Here is a 21470-nt window from a genome sequence, read left to right as displayed (position 1 = left end):
GCAGGTTATAGTCCATGGGGTTGCAGAGTCAGACATGACTGAGTGACTGAGCATGCACCTGAGAACAAGGCTGAGTTGACAATGAGAAGGAACTGGCTCAGCCCTGTTTGCCTCACCTCTGCCCCAAAGAAGGCTCGGCCCCAGCTCATCCTCCTTCCCCTCTGGGGGTGCCCCACTCCAGCCTATTCTCATCAGTCCTCCTCCGCCTAACACCAAGTCAACTCTTTCCTGAAGCTCCCCTGAATCACAGGCTAGTAACTATCCAAGGCCCCACACAGGCTGGGAGGAAAAGAGTGAGAAAGGGTGGGGTGGGGTGAGGCAGGAAGGAGGGAAGAGGCAGGGGAGAAACAGCTATGTCCACATGTCAGGTCCAGCACCAGCAATGCAGAGCTGGCCTTCAATCCCTGGAACCCAAGTACAGAGAAAAATCTAAAGACAGATGTTTCAGAATGTAGGTAGTTTTAAAAATACTGTGTGTGTGAGTGCATCAGGGTTTAAAAAAAAGAAATCCTTAATTCATCATCTCCAAACTTGGTTAAAATGCTTTTAAAATTATACCATATTACTCACTATGGCAGCACCACATTAAGTAACCAGAACCTGTAGCTGCTGAATCTTAGGTTTCTTCTCCCTTCTTTCTCTGCCTTTAGGAAGGAGGAAAAGACCACTAAGTTTGTGGGTTTCACGAGTCAGGCAAAGCAACCCTTCAAGCCCCAGGCTCATCCATAGTCCCGACATCAGCTACTCCAGGGTCCTGAGGGCTGATGTCTACAGGTACCTGACAGGCACGTAAGAGGAGTTCAGAGAATCCTGGTGTCCTGGCGTCCATGGGGAGTGGTGGGCACTGTGCGAATGGGAAAGTGAAACCCTGGAGAGAGGGGTAGGGTGGGGAGACGGTTGCTCTTTAGCTCCAGCAGGAAGTTGCAGCTGCCCCTCTGTGGGGCTTTTGATTTCAAAGAAGGAAATTTGGTAGACATTTTTACAATGGGGCCTCAGTTGATTTCTAAATGTTAGCTCAAGACAAAAAGAAAACCATTCCAGTGGCCAAACAAGTCTCAAGACTAGTTTCTCACCTGGTTCTTACGAAATCTTAGAAATTCTGGCTTCCCAGGTGGTGCAAATGGTAAACTACCCTTCTGACAGTGCAGGAGATGCAAGAGACTTGGGTTTGACCTCAGGCCAGGAAAACCCCCTGGAGAAGGAAATGGCAACCCATGCCAGTATTTCTCAGCCATCCACTCTCAGCAATTCTGAGATTTTAGAGCTCCTAAGATCACTTAGTTCCATGATTCAGAAACTTAACAGTATGTATACATACTCTCAAGGAACTCTGTTCAACTCTGTTAAAATGTAGATTCTATTTCCATACAACGGAGCCTGAGATGCTGTTTTGCTGACAAGCTCCCGGGTGATGTCATTGCTGCTGGCCCACCAGCCACACTGTGTGGTGAGGACTGAGTCCAATCTTCCACCTAGGGAGTCCATCTGATGGTACTATCCCTGCTCACACACCTAGCTATCTCTAGTTCTGCTCACACACCACCAGGGACTGGAGGCTCACTACCTAGAGAGACAGCCTGAGTGGCTGCAGCTGCTGCTAACTTCTGCCACCCAGAGTCCAACATGCCAAAGCCCAGGCTCTGGGATATCAAAGTACCACAAAAGAAACTTCAGGATGGGATGGCTTGATGCTTGTGGCAAAGATCTAAGCAGGAAGGATTTTCCATCCAACTGCCTGCTCAGCAGCGCCCAGTTAAACAGAGAATACTACTATTCCTGGGTGTTCTGGTTAGTAAAGGTTTGGTGCAGTTTGTTTACATTCCTTTCCCCAAAGCCAGGAACCAAGTTTTTTTTTTCTCTGCACTTGGGCAAGGTGTGTGGTGATGCTACCAAAGGAGCCAGTTTCCGACTGGTGGAGGATAGAGAAGGGAAGGACGCTTGAGGCTAAACAGAAGCCCTGGAATCCTCAGGCCATGTGACAATCCCTGCGCTGGTGGAATAGGCAGGCTCCACCTCCTCTGGTGTTGGGACATCCAATCCCAGATCCTCCTTCCTGGGGCCTTCCTGATGGGCTCAGGATCACTGGGGCTGCAGACCACGTGCCCCGTGCCCCATATCCCATGGCCAACCACTCAGAAGCCCAGCTGTCAGAGCTGGGGTGTGCAGAAACCACCTAGGCCACTCTTCATTTCACCACAGAAGGGGAACCCAGGCCCAGAGAGTGAATGAGGCTTTGTCAAAGTCACACAACTGGTTTGCAACCAGCTCTTGTAAAGGCTCATAATCCTTTGAGGCAGAGCTGGACAGAAGTCACTGGTATTAGCCAGATTTTTGGTCACCTACAGCAGCAACGTTCAGGAAAAGGACCTTCCGGAATAATCCTGAGGGAAAGAGGAGGGTCTCAGAGGGAAATCGTGGACAGGGGTCGTGAGGATTCTCCTCTGTAGGGGAAAATCATGGATCAGTTTCCTGGAGGGCAGAGGGCTGGGTGTCTGCTAGAACAGAGCTCTGGAGGCAACAGTCAACTGGTCCTCTAGTGACTCCTAGGATCACTGAGTTCCAGAGGCCCAGAGGAAGGGCTTGTTAATGCAGTAAGGGGAGAGGGGGTCAGAGTGAAAGTTCCAGAAGGTCATGTTTAAAGGTATTCCCAAGTCTGGATTCCTGGACCACTCCAGAGCTCCAAAACCAGAATCGCTGTGGCTGGTGCTTCCCTCCCAGGGGAAATGTCTGGGTTTAGGAAGCAGCCTGGGCCCATCAAGTCAGGGAAGGACTCTTGGCTTGAGTGGGAAGTTCTGCAGGCAGGCAGGGCTAGGTCTTCAGGCAGGGGAAGGGTTGTCTGTCCTCTGGGAAGCATGTGTGGTCCCCGGGGTCTGAGGGGCCTAGGAGCCGGGGGAAGGGGGCACAGTACCTTGTCCCAGACCCAGCCTCACTTCCCAGAAAACTGCCCTGGCCTCGCCTTCTCCAGCTTCTGGCGCCGATCAGGGGGTATCTCGTGCAGGCTGATGCCGTGATTGCTTGCCCTGTGGGGAAGGGAGAATAGGCGGTGGGAGGGCAAAACCCACGCCACCCTGCCGTGCTGGGCAGGAGTGGGGAGAAGGGACCGAGGGAGTAACTCGGTCTTCACCCACGGATGCCGGATCCTCACCCGGGTTGCAGGTCCGGTGGTTTGGGGATGGGTTTGTTGAAGCCGCGTCTGCCCACCAGCCAGTACGTTTCCTCTGCGCCCTTGCCCTGGGGAGACACGCGGGACGGGAGGGCTCAGGCGGCCTGGGGTGAGGGCCGGTGGCGCTCCAGGTCAAAGTGGAAGCATATCTTCCAGCCCGGCCTCACCTTCAGCTCCGTGCGGCCCCGCACCTCAGTCAGGAAGCCCTCGTTTAGGGCGGAGAGGATCTGCACGGTGCTCTTGTTCACGTGGATGCGGTAAGCTGGGAGAGCGGGGGACACCGTGACCTCGGGGGACACCCCTCCCGCGTCCCCGCCCCACCTCGCCCCTTCCGCTCCCCCCACTCCCCCCCCCCCCCCGCCGCCACACTCACGCAGCCCGGTGGACTCCATGCGCGAGGCGGTGTTGACCGTGTCCCCAAACAGGCAGTACCGGGGCATGGTGAGGCCCACCACGCCCGCCACGCACGGGCCTGCGGAGAGGCGCAGGGTTGGCGGGCCGGCGGGCACTGGGCGGCACCTAGTAGGGCTCAGTGGTCTTTAGCACTCCCAGAATCTCCACTGGCTCCCCAAAGACACCCTCTCAAGCATGCCCTCCCAATTACCATGGAGCCCCTGGTGTGAAAAGGTGTCTTCAAAACAAGTCCCCCACCCCCACCCCGCCCCCTCCACGAGTTTGCCTCTTATCTAGGAAAGCGGAGCCCTGCCCTACTAGGGAGAGGGGCTGGAGTGCCTGGGGGCAGGGGCGCCCGGTGCGGCGACAGAGTTACCGGAGTGCAGCCCAATGCGGATGCGCACAGGCACCTCGGGCATGTGGCGCATGCGGAAGGTGCCCACGGCGCTGAGGATGTCCAGAGCCATGTTGGCGATCTCTGCCGCGTGCCGGTGCCCATTCCTCTGGGGCAGCCCGGAGGCCACCATGTAGGCGTCCCCAATTGTCTCCACCTGAGGCCAGAGTTCACTACTGAGCGTCCCCTGCCAATGCCACTGTCCCTGATCAGGAGGCCTAAACTGGGGTGAGTGCAGAGATCCTGGGGGCCTTCCAGATGGGGGACTGGCAGCAGAGAAAAGGAACAGGAGGGCTGGGAAAGAGGACTGTGCTGGTGGACTTGGATAGTGGGTCTGGGACCTGAGCAGGAAGGGCTGGGGGCTGGGGAAACTGAAGGAGGGCTTGTCCCCTCCACACCCCACCTTATAGACATCATGGGAACCAATGATGGCATCGAAGAGCGTGTAGAGGTCATTGAGCAGGTCTACGACTTCGATGGGCTCACTCATGGCTGAGATGGTGGTGAAACCCACAATGTCACTGAAGTACAGTGTCACCTCTTCGAAATACTCGGGCTCCACAGGTGTCCCCATCTTCAGCGCCTCCGCCACAGACCTGGGGATGGCAGGTGGTGAGGTTGCCTGGAGGCCGCCCCAGGCTGGCTGGACTCCAGCTGTCCTCCCCGCTCATCTCTCCCTATAGACACCCACGGAGGAAGCATCTGTGTGAGCAGCCGGTCTGTCTTCTGCTTTTCCAGCTCCAGCTCCTCTGTGCGCTCCCGGATCAGGTCCTCCAGGTTACTGGAGTACTGTTCCAGCATCCGCAGCATCGAGTCAATGATGTTCATCTTCCGGCCCTTGTTGATGCTCTTGAACTAGTAGGAGGAGGAAGCTGGTGGGGCTGCTGGGGACCTGGGCTGCCATGCCCTTCTCATGCAGCCATATTAGGCCTGATCCTCTGTCTACACTCCCTTTCATCTCATCCTCATCAAGCCCACACCTCACCCCGTTGCTGGGCACTGTGTTTTCACACATTATTTGGAGGTCAGCTGTTCTGTTAGAAAACTGACAAGGCGCTGAAACCAGCCCAGTCTTTGGACTCCCAAGCCAAGGGTCTCTTCCCCACACCAGGCCAAATACATACTCAATAAATGTAATTTTAATTGAATTAAAATTTTCTCCCATCCAGAGCTCCATCTGCCACTCCAAAGGTCTCCACAGCCCCCATTCTTGTCCCCACCAAACCCTTAGTCCTCAGGCTTAGGAAGTAGCCTGGAAGGTCAAAGATCCTGCCAGCCTGCCTTTCAGCAGCCCCCCTGCCCCACCCCAGGTTTCTGGCAAGTGCCCAGCCCAGCCCCTGACCAGTTCAAAGGTGCGGTCCATGGAGGGCCGAAGTTCTGGCTGCTCTGCCCAGCACCGTTTCATCAGCTGGATGCACTCCATGGGCGCCTGGTCTATGGACACGGAGGGCCGACACAGTGGAGGGGGGCTCTGTACCCTCTTCACCACTTCTGGAAGCATGAAGGGACCAGGAGAGGAGATGGACCAGAAGAGAAGCCACCTCTGACTCTGGCCTGATTGTTGAAGCTTGGAATGAGGGGATTGGAAATGGTCGGGGGTTCCTTTAAATCAGAGCTTCAGTAGATGAGAAAATGTAGCATGGGAGGTGACTCTGGGAGCAACAAGAGGACCCTGAACCGTGGGGAGGGGGGCAGGGGGCTGTAAGAGGTGTCAGGCAAAGAGGCTGCCTTATTTATTGCATATAAGAAAAGCAGAGGTTAGATTGATCAAGTAGTTCTCTGTTTCCTGTCTGGTGGGCTCCAGTCCATGGGGTCGCAAAGAATCAGACACGACTTAGTGACTAAACCACCAGCACCACCATAGATGATAATATGGACTTGAACTAGATCCAACTGCTCTCTTTCCCCTTTTCCGCTCTCTTGCTGTCTCCCTGGGGCCCGTAAGAACCAGACAGGAATGTGCTACTAGCCTTGGGGGAGCAGGAGGGTTCCAGGGTCAGAACAGAGGAAACCATGGAGCGCTGAAAGGTCACCCCTCCCCTCGTGAGGCTTGGCTCTCCACTGCCCTGATCCTTCAGGTGCACGTAAGTGTCAGTACCCAGCGAGGCTGGGTCTCTAGTCCCAGCACCAGGCGAGGGGCGGCCGTACCCTCGGGAGTGAGCTCCAGCATGGCGTAGGGGGCGCTGCGGCACACGACCTCCTGCATGATGATGCCCAGACTGAAGACGTCGCCGGCCAGCGTTCCCCGGCGCTCCAGGACCGGGTCTCGAAGCAGCTCCGGGGCTGTCCATAGCTGGTCTGAGGTCGGGGAAGGGGGTGTGGGCACGCGGAGAGCCGCGGAGGCCCTGGGGACAGGCCCCCCACCCTCACCATAAAGCCCAGACTTGCTAATAAAGCTCAGCCTCTCAGCCTGTGTCTGACCTTACTGCTCGCAGTTATCCCCAAGAGAAACTACCAGAAACCCAAAACAGGTTTCCCAAACTGTCCTGCCCTTTAGACAAAGCGGTGCCTAGAGAAGATTTGGTCCCTTGGAAACAAGCCCCACCATTAGGTAAAGCCCCATTTGAAGCAGGACCCCCAGCAGAGGCAGGAGCTCCGCCCTCAGGCGCAAGTACCACCCCCTTAACAAGTCCCGCCCCCCAACAAGCCCCGCCTCCCCAGCCACAGAGTTCCCTCTCTCCGTCTCAGAGGTCACAAGACCTTTTCGGTCTCAGGAGTCGCGTCCAGTGTATGTGAGATGGAGAGAGTTCGAGGGAAGGAGGAAAGAAGAGGCGCTTGAAATAATGGGGACGCGGGGGATGCTCGTCCGCGCAGGAGGCAGCCGGAGACGCCTACCCTCCGCGCTCGGTGGCTCCGGTAACACCCTCTGTGCCTCCAGCAGTCGCCCATGACCGTGGTCGGTGACTTTAAGCACGAACCTCCCGTCCACCACGCAGTTCCGTGACTTCAGCCGCCCATGGGCCACCCCTCGATGGTGCAGATATCTTATTCCCTGGAAAGGGTGTCGTAAAGGGCAGACTCAGCCCACTCGGGTCCGCTGCTGACTCCTCCCCGCTGCATCCCACCCACTCACTCCCACACGCACACCTTGATGAGGTCCAGAAGGAGGGAGGACTTGAACATCCAGTCCAGCTTTATGTCTCTCTGGGCGAGGAGGTCTTGGAGGGAGCCGCGGGCACAGTGCTCCGAGACCACAGCCAGCACGCCTTCCCCGGGGGCCGCGGGGCCGCCAGCTTCTCCCGCCAGGAAGAGCCCCAGGTAGAGGGCCACGTTTTCATGCCGGAGTTCCCGGATCTGTAGGGTGGTGGGGGTTAGGGGGACAGTTAACAGGTATTTTCTGTCCTGGGGGCCAGGTGGATGGAGCGGAGGCTGTTATTCAGGCCTGGCTTTGAACGGAAGATGGGATAAGAATAGTGAGTGGAAAAATCTATAGGGCATGTAAGGGGCTTCCTTCTACAGTAACTTCTCTCTCTGGAAAAGACAACATAGTCAAAGGCCACCGTTCAGACCCTGAACATGATTTTGATTTCGTACTTTTGGCCCCACCGCGAGGACTGCAGGGATCTTAGTTCTCCCGGCCCTTACCAGCGCCCCCTGCAGTAGAAGCGCGGAGTCTTAACCACTAGACCACCAGGGAAGTCCCTGAACATCATTTAACTTAAAAGTTATGAGTGAAAAGACAACCTTGCCCTGGTAATCAGGACCCAGGCAGATTCTGATTTATTAACCATAAGACTTTGAACTTGATGGGTCTTAAAGGAAAACACCTGATGAAAGAGAAGCTCCTGGTACCACCCTGCCTTCTGATACAACAGCCCTTTGGGGGAGAATCAGGCAGACATTGCACTATTTTCAAAAGTCACCAAAATGGCTTGTGCTGGGGACTCAGCACAGGGCCGCTCTGCTTGGTTACATCATTGCACCAGATATTTCTGAGACCTCCCCCATCATGTTGTTCCCCAAGTTAGGGAAGGACTAAGCAGTCCAGCTGTGTCCAAGAGGAGCCATCAACAAGGTCACACCCAACCAGGAGGACAGAGGCCCTCACCATCTGGCTGGAAAAAAGGGGCTAGTGGGTGACTGGTGCTCTTACTAGCTTTTCTTTGGTTCCGCAAGGGGCTTCTTTTCATCTTAAATGCCCGTTATTAAATGGTGACCTAGTCTGTTGACTACTGGTAGTCCACTTAAGTCATTCTGCAGCTGTGACCCAGAGCTTCTGGGAGGTATCTGTGAAGGAGGCCAGGCCAGGGCTGTACAGTGTTGGGAGTAAGGGGGGCATTAAGGTTGGAAGTACCAGAATAAGCCAGTCTATAGCCTCCTTGCCGGTTTTCCACTTCCCTCAATATGTATCAACTGGGCCATGCTGCACAAGCAGTCTGACAGAACTGGAAGCCCATTTATTTTCTGTCATTCACTCAACAAACATTCGCTGGGTGTCTCTAATATTCCAGACACCGTGCTGGGTGCTGGAAATACAATTGAGGGGACAGAGAAAAAGTTCTCACTCAGCTTACAGTTCAGGGAGGGAGGAAGATAAAAAATAAGCAAGCACACACAGGTGAACAGACGATGACAAATTATGATAAAAAACATCTCAAAGAAAGAACTAGTGTTGTAAGAGCATGATGGGAAACCTGCTTTAGAGAAGAGGGGACACTTCATTGAGAGCTCTTGGTCTCCCCCACAGTGGGGCCTACTTGGACTCAGCTCCAAAGAGAAGGCAAAGAGGGAAGAAATGACGGCCACCCCACACCCCATCATAGACCCACTCCCACCTTGGAGAAGGCCATCTTGGTTGCTGGACGGATAGCTATGTGCCGATCTCCTGGGAATTTCTTCAGCCAAACCCAGTCTCCCTGGAGCAGAGATAGGAGTAATGAATTTGGTTTCTTAAAACCCTATGGGGGCTTTCCTGGTGGCTCAGTGCTAAAGAATCTGCCTGCCAATGCAGGAGGCTAGGGTTTGATCCCTGATCTTGGAAAATCCCACATGCCATGGATCAGCTAAGCCCGTGTGCCACAACTACTGAGCCTGGGCTCTAGAGTCTGGGAGTTGCAACTTCTGAAGCCCATGTGTCCTAGAGTCCATGCTCCACAACAAGAGAAGCCACGGCAATGAGAAGCCCGAGTACGACAACTAAAGGGGCAGCAGGAACAAGGAGCTTGATGTTTGCTCTAAATCTCCCTCCCTCTTGATTAGCCGAGCTCTCTTGGCTCTCCCTGAATCTGATCTCATTATCTCCCACCCATCCCACCACATTCAGATTTGCAGACTTCATAGTTAATGTCCTAATGCCCTCTTGTGACTTTCTTTTTTCCACGCTATGTCTTGCTGTTCCAGGGACTGATTGGGATAGAAATGCTGGGTGGGGTCAAGACGTGGGTCTGGCTTGAGTCAGAGACAGCCTTTTTTTTTAAAAAAAAAAAAGTCTTGATTGAATTTGTTACAATGTTGCTTCTTTTTTGGGGGGGGGTTGTTTTTGGAGGTTTTGTTGTTGTTTGTGTTTTGGCCTCCGGGCATGTGAGCTCTTAGCATTGGTAGGTAAATTCTTTTTTTTTTTTTTGGTACGTAAATTCTTAACCACTCGACTGCCAGGGAAGTCCCAGGCATCCAGTCTTTAGGCCATTGTGATAGGCCTTTGAAAAGCTGTCACTTGGATGATGGCTAAGGGGAAATCCCCCAGCAGGAAGGCTTCCCAGATGCCTCACTTTGAGGAGGAATCCCCGAACCCTCTTGGGGTTCCCATCCTGGGCTCCTATCCCCATTTCCTCCACTTGTCTCCAGGACTAGAGCTTGGCCTGCCTGGGAATTCATGCTCACCTCATAGAGGCCAATGTTGGTGTAATCCGGGAGCTGGCTGTGGATGCTGCGAACATCTGATGTGCTGCGGGCAGCCAGACTGGTTCGACTCCCCTGGGCCACCTGGAGGAAAGAAGTCAAAGAACAGAGTCAAAATACACTGTGGGGTCAGAGTCCTGGGTTGAGGTCAGGCTGAGTTCTGGGGATTATAGAAGGGAAAGGAAGAAACCTTAATTAGAGAAGGTGATAATGACATTACTTCCCATGTACAGAATGCTTCATGGTTTACAAAACAAACATATTCATTTTCTTGTTGGAGCGTCACGCTGTCTCAGGAAAGTGGTCAGGACAGGGGCTGATACCCTCATTGCACACGTGAGGGGGCTTATCCCAGCACTCAGACCTGGGACAGCAAGGACAGAAAGCAGGCCTTCCGGGGGAGGGGGGCTGGGGTGAGGGCTGGCCCAGGCAGGAGAGGACAGCTGGCTCCTGGCTCCCCACTTCCCCCACCTTTCGAGAGTTGCCCCCATGCGGGTGGAGGAAGGTGATGTCGTCCAGAGTCAGGATGATCTTGTTGGGGCCGGAGACCATTTGAATGTGAAGCAGCCGGTGCCTGGTAGAGAAAGGAAGTCATCTTCACCAAGGGGAACAAGATCCATGAGAGGAGGCCAATGGGGGGGGGGGGTAATGCTGTCTCAGGGGAGGGCAGTCACCCCCAGATCACGCATCCTCTGGGACTCCACCAGCTCTCCAGGCCTTCTTCCTTCTCCCCTTCTCCCTTCATCTACTCTTGAGTGGGCCCAGTCTGCTGCACCGTTGCCCACTTCCAGCAGATGGAGAGCCAAGCATATCTCCTACTTAGCTCACTCCCCTACTCACCTACAATAATGGGCCAGGAAGGCCCCAGCCAGCCCCATCCCAACCACCAGGAGGAAGCCGATAAAGACGACGCTGGGTTCCACTCCTGGAGGGGAGTGAGAGGAGAGAGGCTGGGGACCGTGGCGGGGGCAGAGGGGAGCACCCTCTCTAAGGAGGTATGTGGTGCTGTCAAACCCTGCAGGCTCCAGGAAAGGGGGATGGGTGCTCAGAACAGGACTGAGGGAAAAGTCATGGGTCTTGCAAAAGGTGGGAAGGTGATTCTTGGGAATGTTAAAAAGCTTCCAAAAGGGCTCCAGGGGGTCCCCAATAGAGGGGTCCTGCACAAGCCAGGGGTCTCTGAGGAGGACCTGGAAGGTCCTCCAACAGGAGTAACGGGATGAGAGTTCACTCTCACCATTTCCTGGAGGGTTCATGGTCACTGTCCCAGTGGGGGGACAACGCCCTCACCTCCGTTGCAGATGGTGTCTGGGTCGAACCAACACGAGGGGTCAGGCCCAGGCCCCCGTCCACCTTTAGGAAAATGCACTGGGGTTCCAGCGGAGTGGAAGAAGCCCTGGGTAGGGTCCAGAACATATGTAGAGAACAGCCGGTCCCCAGTGGCATCCGTGTCCAGTAGCACAAATGAGGGCTCCTCAGCTCCGCCCAGGGCCCCACAGAAGCCAGGGACCTGGGCATCCCGGATATGGCGGGCCACTGCCGCTCCGGAGACCCAGCCGCCACCTGCGGCCGCCCGCGCTCGCGCCAGGCCCCCAGCCAACAAGAAGACTGAGTCATAGATGGTGCCGAAGAGAGGGGATACCTGGGGAAGAGGGTGGGGGCCTCAGATTTAGGGGTCCAGGCCCACAGAAAGACAGGGACTTACTGTCCCCGCTTATTTTTCTACTGGGCCCTTCAAGCCCTCTGAGAATTGACCGCACCTCCTAGTTAGAGGTCCCATATCCTTCCCATTGGCTCTCTTCCTCTCTCTCCATTGGTTCTCTCTTCCACTCCCTAATTGGCTATCCCATCTCTTTTTGCCACTGCCCTTCCCTCTTTACAGGATTCTTAAGGTCTTCTTATCATTCGTTACTTCTGATTCCATCACCTACATCTCCTCTCTTTCCTCTCCTTTTGGTTACCCTGCATATATTTTAAAAATCATTACCTATTATTCATCGAAAGCAGATTGTTGGGTGGAGAAAGGCCTGGGGTAGGTAAGTGTTGAAGTAGAGACCACTGGGAGATTTCATTTGGGAATTTGGACCAGAGGTGCTGTGGCCTGAACCAGGGGACTGACAGCGAGGATGGAGAAAGTAGATGGATTCAAATGGCTTTTGGGAAGCAAAGGTGAGAGGACTGGATGTCTGGACATCCAAGGAAGGGTTATAGGAATCAAGTGACTTCTAGGGGTCTCACTTGGGCAGCTAAGTGGCTATGCTACTTACTGAGAACAGAATAGGATGTTCCCCACCCTTTCCCTCACCTCTCTTTCTTCACCTGCCCTCCATCCCATCTCATCACTGTTCTCAGGGAATCCGGAGTATTAGCTGCTTGTTGGGAATAAGCTGTGAATCTAAATGTTCATAAAAGCCCTTGGCTCCACCCAGGGACCTTTCTGCTTCTCACAGGATGTAAGCTCTCAAAAAGTTAAGACCCAGGGGAAACACCTCTGAACTGGGCATGGAGGCTGGATCTGTATTCCCCCTCCTTCCGGCTCTCTCTCTCTCTATTTCTTTTTCCAGCTCTCTTTTAAGAACACCAGCTCTTTGTTAGAGGCTGTAGGTCATAGCCTGTTGGAAGTGGGTTTACTTTTAAGTAGGCTGCAAAAGATGTTGCACTATAGAGTTGGTTAAGAGTTTGCTACTTGGGGCTGACCGTGAGAGGTCTCATTACCTACTCTCTGGAAGTAATTCCAATACACTAAGATGCTCCAAGCAAGGTCAGAGCCTCCACATTCCCAGGACAGGGAGAGTTGCTGGTTATTCTCTCCGTATACCTCCTCCCTCCCATTGACTGCATGCTCCTCTCATTCCATCTGTCTGTCCACTTCCAGCCTCCATCTCCCCTTTGGCTATTCTCTGCTCTCTTCCCCTCTTCCCACCTTCCTGGTCCCTCTACCTGCTGCAGATTGAGGTCCGGGGGCAGCTCCCGGTGCTCTTGGGCCCTGCGCAGGCTGTCCTGCACGCTGCCTCCCTGGGGACAGTGACGGGTGAGGGTGAGCACCGCATCGTGGGCCTTGCGAAGCTGTGAGTTGTTGGCGAGCACCGCCAGGGCGTCAGGGCCTGGAGACAAGGCGTAGTGGAGCGTGTCGAAGGGCAGGAAGACCAGGGAACCGTCGGCCAGGCCCAGTTCCTCTGCAGCCTCCAGCAGGCAGCGCTGCTCCTCGCCGCCCAGCAAGACCGAGTGCATTACCATGATCACTGCTGCGGACACAGAGACCCGGCTAGGGACTCTGTCCTCTGCTCCCTGGACGACAGATCCCCGCCCTCGCATCCTGCAGGGGAGCCTACCTCTGACTCTGGGCCCATCTTGGACCCTCCTCAAGGCCTCTCGGGCTCCAGACAGGTCGGAGGGCTCCATGGAGGTCACCAGGGCCACGGGCAGGCCCCTGGCCCTGAGCGCCGTGGAAAGTGCGCGTCCCGCCTCCACCCACAGGTCCTGGGGGGCGGTGACCAAGGCCACGTGTGCCCAGCGGAAAGCTCGCAGGAGGGCGTAGAGGGCATCGGCCGCGGGAGTCACCACCGGAGCCGTGGTGCCCGCTGCCCGCGTCCCGGGGCAGCCCCAGGGCACCAGAGCGACCCCCGCCTCCTGGGCTAGTAATTCCGCCGGCCGGCAAGCTGCGGGGTTCACCGGCCCCACGAGACCCGAGACGCGGGTGAGCGCCGAGGACACGGCCCCCAGCGAGCCCGGCGTCCGGCACGGCTCGGGCAGCAGCGCGACCTCGAAGCGGGGGCCGCCCTCCAGGGCAGCCGCGTGGTTCAGGCGGGAGGCGGCCAGGCGGGCGGCCAGGTCCGGGCGGGCACTCGCGAAGATGGGGTCGCAGGCCCAGGGGCCCAGCACCCCTACAGTGAACACGGCCGAGAGGACTGAGCGCGGCAACAGCAGCAACAGCAGCAGCAGCAGTGGCCTCAGCTGAGGCCGGGGCCGGGACGGGATCCGGGGAAGGCCGGGCGGAGACGGAGCCCACCGCGTGGGGGCGCAGAGTCCGGGGCTCCGAAGCCCACCCGCGAGGAGGGTGCAGACGGTCATTGCCGGCTTCTGCGAGCACGAACCGAGCAGCATGAGCGGATGCGACCCCCAGAGCTCTCCTAGGGCTCTCCGCAACGCCCTCCCAGCCACCCCCACCCCTCACTTTCTCAAACCTCAATTAACCTGCGGATTGTCTCTGCATCCACACCGCGCCTCCCGCCCCTGCGTGGACGTCTATATAGGGTCGGGGTATAGCCTAGAAGTACCCCTAATACTGCACCACCCCTGCTTTGCCCTGCTTTCGCTCCCCCTTGTCTGCCCCTCCCCCCTCTTAGAGCCGTGGTGGGGTTGGGGGGTCAGTAGGGACACTCCTATACACTTCCATGGTCTCTCTCGGGCAAAAGGGCCCTGGAGTCCGCGTGGAGGGGGCTTTGCCACTCACCGGAAAGTCCGGGGGTCGGGCCCAGGGCCAGGGTGAGGGGTCACAGGGGCGATCCTTCTGACAGGTCTCCTTTGCCAGGGCCCAGGGCCGGGGGGTGTGGGAACAGCAGGCCAGAGCCCTTAATCTCCCCAAGCTGATTAGGGTCTCTTAATCAGGCAGGAAGGGGCTGGTGGAGGATGGGGCCTCCTGGGGTGGGCTCTGTCCTAGCTTCCAGACAGCCAGCCAGCTTCTTTCCCTTCCTTGCCTCCCAAGCCCCCCACCACAACCCCCAACATAAAAGCAGCTGCAGGTGCCCCTCTCAGGCTGCTGCCACACTACCCTGCTCGGCCTGGGGAGCCGCAGGATATGTCCATGGACACTTGTGGGTGATCAGTCCTAGGGTCCTATTCCCTCTACTCTTGTTTCCAGTTCTGCCAGCCAAGTCCAAGCCCATCCCTTGGCTGGCAAAGTCTACACCCAGAGACCAAACCCAAACCAGCGTGATAGCTGGCTTCTCTCACCTGCCCACACTTGATTCTCTGACCTCCACATCTCCATGCCTAGATAACTATCCTTTTGGCCTTGGGAAGGCAGAACTCCAGGAAGTAACGGAAAGAACTTGGACCTTGGACTGACCTGGGCTCAGATTCCTCCTTATTGGCTTTGCGAACTTGGGAAAGTTTCTTAAGCTCTCTGAAGGTCGTTGTGGAAATTACCTATGACAATGACTATAATTGCTGCTGGTGCTGCTAAGTCGCTTCAGTTGTGTCTGACTCTGTGTGACCTCATAGACGGCAGCCCACCAGGCTCCCCCATCCCTGGGATTCTCCAGGCAAGAACACTGGAGTGGGTTGCCATTTCCTTCTCCAATGCATGAAAGTGAAAAGTGAAAGTGAAGTTGCTTAGTCGTGTCCGACTCTTAGCGACCCCATGGACTGCAGCCTACCAGGCTCCTCCATCCATGGGATTTTCCAGGCAAGAGTACTAGAGTGGGGTGCCATTGCCTTCTCCAGACTATAATTGCCAGGATGACAAAAATGGATAAAATAATTTTATAGAAGACTGTAATGGGATACTTGCTTTACTATATATCAATATTTATTACAAAACTATAATAATTAAAACACTGTAGGGACTTCCCTGGTGGTCCAGTGGCTAAGACTACATGCTCCCAATGCAGGAGGGCTGGGTTTGATCCCTGGTCAGGGAACTAGATCCCACATGCTGCAACTTAGAGTTTAATGGTACAATTAAAGATCCTCCTGTGTGCTGCAACTAAGATCCAATACAGGCAAATAAACAAATACTTTTTTAAATAATAAAAAAAAAAGACTGTAGTATTGGTGCAGGGGTAAACAAATAAACCAGCTGGACAGAATAGAGAGCACTGAAACAAACTTAGCAAAAATGAAAATTTGACAAATGAACAAGTAGACTAAGAAGAAGCTTTTCCACAAATGGAGCTGATTAGCTAGCCATACGAGAGGGGGAGGGAGGAGACAAAATTTGATCCCTATCTCACACTACATAAATCAATTCCAGGTTAAAGACAGACATTAAAAACAAAATTTTAAACTTGAATCATTTTTCAACCATCATGACAAAGATTGGCTCAGGCGAGAATCATCAGTAGATGCTAAAGCTAGGGAGAAATTTTGATGAGAAGCAGGATATTTGCATGTCTTAAGGCGTCTCACCACAGAATGCTTATGAGTTTGGAAGGGAACAAAAAAATAAATAAAAAGCTGTAATTAGACAGTGGAGAAATGGGACAACACTTTGACCAGTGTTGGTCAACCAGTAAGGGACAGATAGATATTGTGTACCTCTGGACATGGTAACCTGAGAAGGACACAGTAATACTGCACAGATCCAATACTGCATGATATTCATCTATGCAGTGTTCCAGCTGAGACTGTGTGCATTTGTTCCCAGTCCAGTCCAACTCTGTGACCCTATGGAACTGTAGCCTATCCGGGGGCTGTAGCCTGCCAGGCTCCTCTGTCCATGGAATTTTCCGGCCAGAATACTGAAGTGGGTTGTCATTTCCATCTCCAGGGGATTTTCCTCAGCCAGGGACCAAACCTGCATTTCTTGCATCTCCTGCATTGACAGGTGGACCACTGGGATTCCCCAGTACATTTTATCAATCTAATCTCAAGGAAATAGCAGATAAACACAAAATGAGGAACATTCTACTAAAAAAAGGGATGGGCCTGTATTCTTCAAAAATGTCAACATCATAAAAGACAAATAAAGGTTGAGGAAATATTCCAGATTAAAGGAAGCTAAAACAACATGACAGTTAAATGCAATGCCTGCCTCTAGTTTGGAGCCTGTACAAAGGATTTTTTTTTTCTCTCTTTCTTTCTTTTTTTATTTGGCTGCACTGGGTCTTAGTTGTGGCATGCAGGATCTTTAGTTACGGTATGTGAATTCTTAGTTGTTGAACTTAGCTGCAGCATGTGGGATCTAGTTCCCTGACCAGGGATCAAACCCAGGCCCCCTGAATTGGGAGCATGGAATCTTAGCCAGTGGACTACCAGGAAAGTCCCCAAAGGGTTTTTAAAGCTGTATATGAGTATAGGGTTCATAGGGATATGAGAATGCTATAGAGTGTATTAACATCTGTCAATTGATGACATTGGTCATCATATGATTGGGAGATTTGATCAAAGTATTTTATCAATGTAAATTTTGAATTGCACTATCCCTATTTGTATTTAGCTGAAGTATTTGAATAAATACACTGAAGCATTTAGCTGTAAAGCACCATAATGTATGTAACTTACCCTCAAACAGTTCAGAAAATATGTGTATATATTTTGTCTTATATATTACATACTATATGTTATATATATTTATCAAATGATAAACAAATATGATTAAATGTTAATACTATCTGAGTAAAGGGTATGTGAATGTTCTTTATATTATTTTTATTTTTGCAGCATTTTGTAAATTTGAAGTTATTTCCCAATAAGATTTAATAAAAAACTTTTAATAAAAAGAAAATGGGGACTTCCCTGGTGGTCCAGTGGCTAAGGCTCTGCACTCCCAATGCATGGGGCCCAGGTTTGATCCCCGGTCAGGGAATTAACCTTTTTTTTTTAGCTGCAACTAAAAAAAGATCCTGCATGCCATAACTAAGACCCAGCATAGCCAAATAAATACAAATAATTGTTTTTAAAAAGAGAATGTCTTTATCAGTCAGAATAGGAAAGAATTTCTTAAACATGACAAAGTACAAACCATAATGGAAAATAGTCATAAATTTGAAAATATTAAACTTAAAATTTCTGGTCAAAAAAATCATATCACAGAGAGAAAACATGAGCCACCAACAAGAAGAAGAAATTTTCAAAACATTAACAAAGAGTTCGTATCCAAAATATATATGGGGTATGATAAAAGATAACCCAGTAGAGTGTTCGTTTTGGCAGCATATATACTAAAACCCAGTGGAAAAATGGTCATAGGAAATGAACAGACAAGTTATAAGAAAAGCCTAAAGAAAAATGCCCAGCTTCACTAATAAAAGAAGTGCAAGATAAAACTATGAAATACCATTAACATCCATCAGACTGGCAAAAATAAGAAAGTGTGACAATATCAAATGTTGGTATGAATTTGAGTTGGTAATACATATGTATTATGTACTACATGTGTAGTACCAATACAAATTGGTATTACATATGTGTGATAAGAGTGTAAATTGGTGGGCTGTTTGGCAATTAGTAAAGTTGAAGCAATTCCATTTGTAAGAATTACCCTAGAGAAACTAACATTTATTTGTATATGAAGAGACATATGAGGAGATATTCAAAAACTTTTACTGAATTTCTACTATGTCTTAAGGCCCTATTCTAGCCTCTGAGGATAGAGCAGTGAATGAACAGTTAAGGTCTCATGGAGATGGACTTAATCACTGTATTTTAGGGATTTTCTGTATGTTTGAAATATCCGGTAATTGAAAAAAATTTTTTATTGTTTGAAAAAAAAATGTTTGGACTTCTCTGGCAATCCAGTGGTTAAGACTCCAAGCTTCCGTTGCTGGGGGCATGGGGTATGATCCCTGGTAGGGGAAATAAGATCCCACATGCAGTATGGCATGGCAAAAAAAAAAAAAAAAAAAAAGCAGTAGTCTCAAAATCTAATAGGTATCAATATTCATTTATATAGTCTTGGGCTCCAAATTTTCTTTACAGAAGTAAGGGTTATTTCCCCCAATCTCTCTTCTTCTGACACAACATCTCTAGGAATCATGGATTCTCCATCCCACTCCTTCATTTAACAGGTGATAAGACTGAGGCCCAGAGACTGATTTGGCTTATTCCAAAATCTCCTGATTTTCTCCTAGGGTCCATGAAGTGACAACTAATGTAGGTAGTGATGAGGAGCAGAGTTTGTTTTTTTTTTCACTTTTAAAAATTGTGGTAAATAGGGCTTCCCTTGTGGCACATCTGACAAAGAATCTGCCTGCAATGTGGGAGACCTGGATTAAATCCCTGGGTTGGGAAGATTCTCTGGAGAAGGGAAAAGCTACCCACTCCAGTATTCTGGGCTAGAGAATTCCATGGACCATATAGTCCATGAGGTCACAAAGAGTCAGACATGACTCAGCAACTTAAAAAAAAAAAATTGTGGTAAATATGCATGACATAAAATTTACCATTTGAGTCATTTTTAAGCATATCATTCAATAGCATTAAATATATTCACATTGTTGGACCACCATCACCACTATGCATCTCTAAAACTTTTTCAAACTGAAACTCCCCATCCAGTAAGCAATAATTCCCATTTCCCCTCCCTCTAACCCCCTGGCAACCACCCTTCTACTTTCTGACTCTATAAATTTGACTAAGCTAGGTTTTTCCAGTAGTCATGTATGGATGTGAGAGTTGGACTGTGAAGAAAGCTGAGCGCCAAAGAATTGATGCTTTTGAACTGTGGTGTTGAAGAAGACTCTTGAGAGTCCCTTGGACTGCAGGGAGATCCATCCAGTCCATTCTAAAGGAGGTTAGTCCTGGGTGTTCTTTGGAGGGAATGATGCTAAAGCTGAAACTCCAGTACTTTGGCCACCTCATGCGAAAAGTTGACTCATTGGAAAAGATTCTAATGCTGGAAGGGATTGGGGGCAGGAGGAAAAGGGGACGACCGAGGATGAGATGGCTGGATGGCATCATTGACTCAATGGACATGAGTTTGAATGAACTCCAGGAGATGGTGATGGACAGGGAAGCCTGGTGTGCTACAGTTCATGGGGTCGCAGAGTCTGACACGACTGAGCAACTGAACTGAACTGAGCTGAAGGTGTCTTATATAAGTGGAAGCATATAGTATCTGTCCTTTTGTTACTGGCTTATTTCACTTAGCATAATGTACTCAAATTTGATGCATGTTGTAGCATGTATCAAAATTTCCTTCATTGGTAAGGCTGAATAATCCATTATATGTAGAGACTGGGCTTGCCCAGTGGCTCAGAGGTAAACAATCTGCCTGCAATGCAGGAGACACCAGTCCATCTACGGGTCAGGAAGATCCCCAGGAGGAGGGCGTGGCAACCTACTCCAGTATTTTTGCCTGGAGAATCCCATGGACAGAGAAGCTGGCAAGCTACATACAGTCCATGGAGCTACATACAATCGCAAAGAGTCAGAGGCGATTGAGCACGCATGTAAAGACCACATTTTGTTTATCTATTCAACCCTCCCTGGATATTTGACTACTGTGAATAATACTGGTGAACATGGGTATACAAATACCTGTTCTGGTCCTTGCTTTCAATTCTTTGGGGGATATATCTAGAACTGGAATTGCTAGATCAGATGATAATTTTTCTGTGTGTGTGTGGTGTTGTTGTTGTTGTTGTTTTTAATGAATTGCCATACTGTTTTTCACAGAGGCTGCACCAATTTATATTTGGGGGAAGAGGAGAGGCAGCAAAATATCTTGAATCCATCCTGGTCCTCATTCTGAGATTACACAGCCAGACTTCACCCTCCCTTCCAGAGACCCATACCAGAGCTTGTTTATGTTTCTTCTCCACTGCCCACTAAATTTGTATTCAATCTGTAAAGTACCGAAGCAAAACAGCCCTCTTACACAAAGGGGCGGGGCCAGCTTTTAAAGGAGCAGTTCTGATAGAGTTACCAGAGGGCAGAAAGACATTTAAATCCAACTCTATAAATAACTGCAGCTATACGTTGAGCGCCCTCCTCTGGCAGGTGCTGGTTCTCTTTCATCAGCATGCATACTCAGTCGTGTACGACTGTGTGACCCGGTCGACTGTAGCCTCCCAGGCTCCTCTCACCATGGGATTTTCCAGGCAAGAATACTGGAGTGGATTGCCATTTCCTCCTCCAGGGGATCTTCCCTACCCAGAGATGGAACCCAAGTCTCCTGCATTGCAGGCAAATTCTTTACCGTCTGAGTTACCAGGGGGCAAGGGAAAATGTCTTCTGAGATCTTTAGTCCCTTCTCCGCGCCCTCCCCCTCCCCCACCCCCACCCCCGCCCGGCCCCGCCGCCCCTGTCTCCCATAAAGCTGTTAAATTTGGAGCTGATAGAAGGAATTAGAAGTTTGTGGAGTCATTGCAGTAGTCACTACAATAGTAGGCAAAACAAAACAAACAAAAGCTTCCTTAAATTCATGTGAGGCAAAGGACTTTTGAAACCAATCTGGCCTGAATCTCAGGGCAGCACTCAACTCCTGGAGGAACTGAAGTCTTAAAAAATAATTCCATTTGAGTTAGAAAAGAACACTGAGTCTAAAAAAATAGAAGGTGAAAACCAGGATTCCATTCATTCGCAGTTGTAATAGAGTGAGGAGGAAACATACAAATATATCATTTTCCCCTATTCAATTAGAAAATAAATTTCAAATCACCATTTTGTTCTTTCTGATTACAGATATAACACACGTTTCTTGTAGAAATGAAAGTTTACAAAAATGTTTAAGTAAAAAATGAAAGTCTTGCTGTTAATAGCTTTTAAAATGGATATGAGAAAATAAATCATTTTATGTACTGCTTTACAATCTGCTTCCCTCCTTTAAAATATTTTATTTTATATTTTTAATGAATGATAATACATTTACATGTTTAAAAAATAAAATAAGGAATTCCCTAGCGGTCCAGTGGCTGGGACTCCATGCTTTCACTGCTGAGGGACCGGGTTCTGTCCCTAGTCGGGGAAATAGGATCCTGCCAGCCAGGATCAGAAACATAATAATTAAATAGATTAATCAAT

At 51.0% G+C, this 21470-nt stretch overlaps 1 protein-coding gene across 1 annotated transcript; it reads right to left on the bottom strand.

The window, feature by feature from the left end:
• On the bottom strand, positions 1240–14330 carry GUCY2D (guanylate cyclase 2D, retinal). Its single transcript, XM_018064036.1, has 20 exons — positions 14239–14330; positions 13118–13865; positions 12726–13030; positions 11076–11427; positions 10629–10713; positions 10260–10362; positions 9771–9872; positions 8726–8806; positions 7038–7244; positions 6786–6942; positions 6099–6248; positions 5293–5441; positions 4642–4805; positions 4354–4546; positions 3933–4107; positions 3537–3635; positions 3331–3425; positions 3146–3231; positions 2909–3020; positions 1240–2381 (listed from the first exon to the last, which is right to left on the bottom strand). Exons 2-19 carry the CDS (start codon positions 13854–13856, stop codon positions 2927–2929), a joined length of 3336 nt encoding a protein of 1111 aa, XP_017919525.1. The 5' UTR covers positions 13857–13865; positions 14239–14330; the 3' UTR covers positions 1240–2381; positions 2909–2926.

Source organism: Capra hircus, chromosome 19, assembly GCF_001704415.2.
Source record: "Capra hircus breed San Clemente chromosome 19, ASM170441v1, whole genome shotgun sequence".
Classification (NCBI taxonomy): Eukaryota; Metazoa; Chordata; class Mammalia; order Artiodactyla; family Bovidae; genus Capra; species Capra hircus.
The sequence above is the reverse complement of the archived record's forward strand: the minus strand, read 5'-3'. Positions and strand labels throughout refer to the sequence as shown.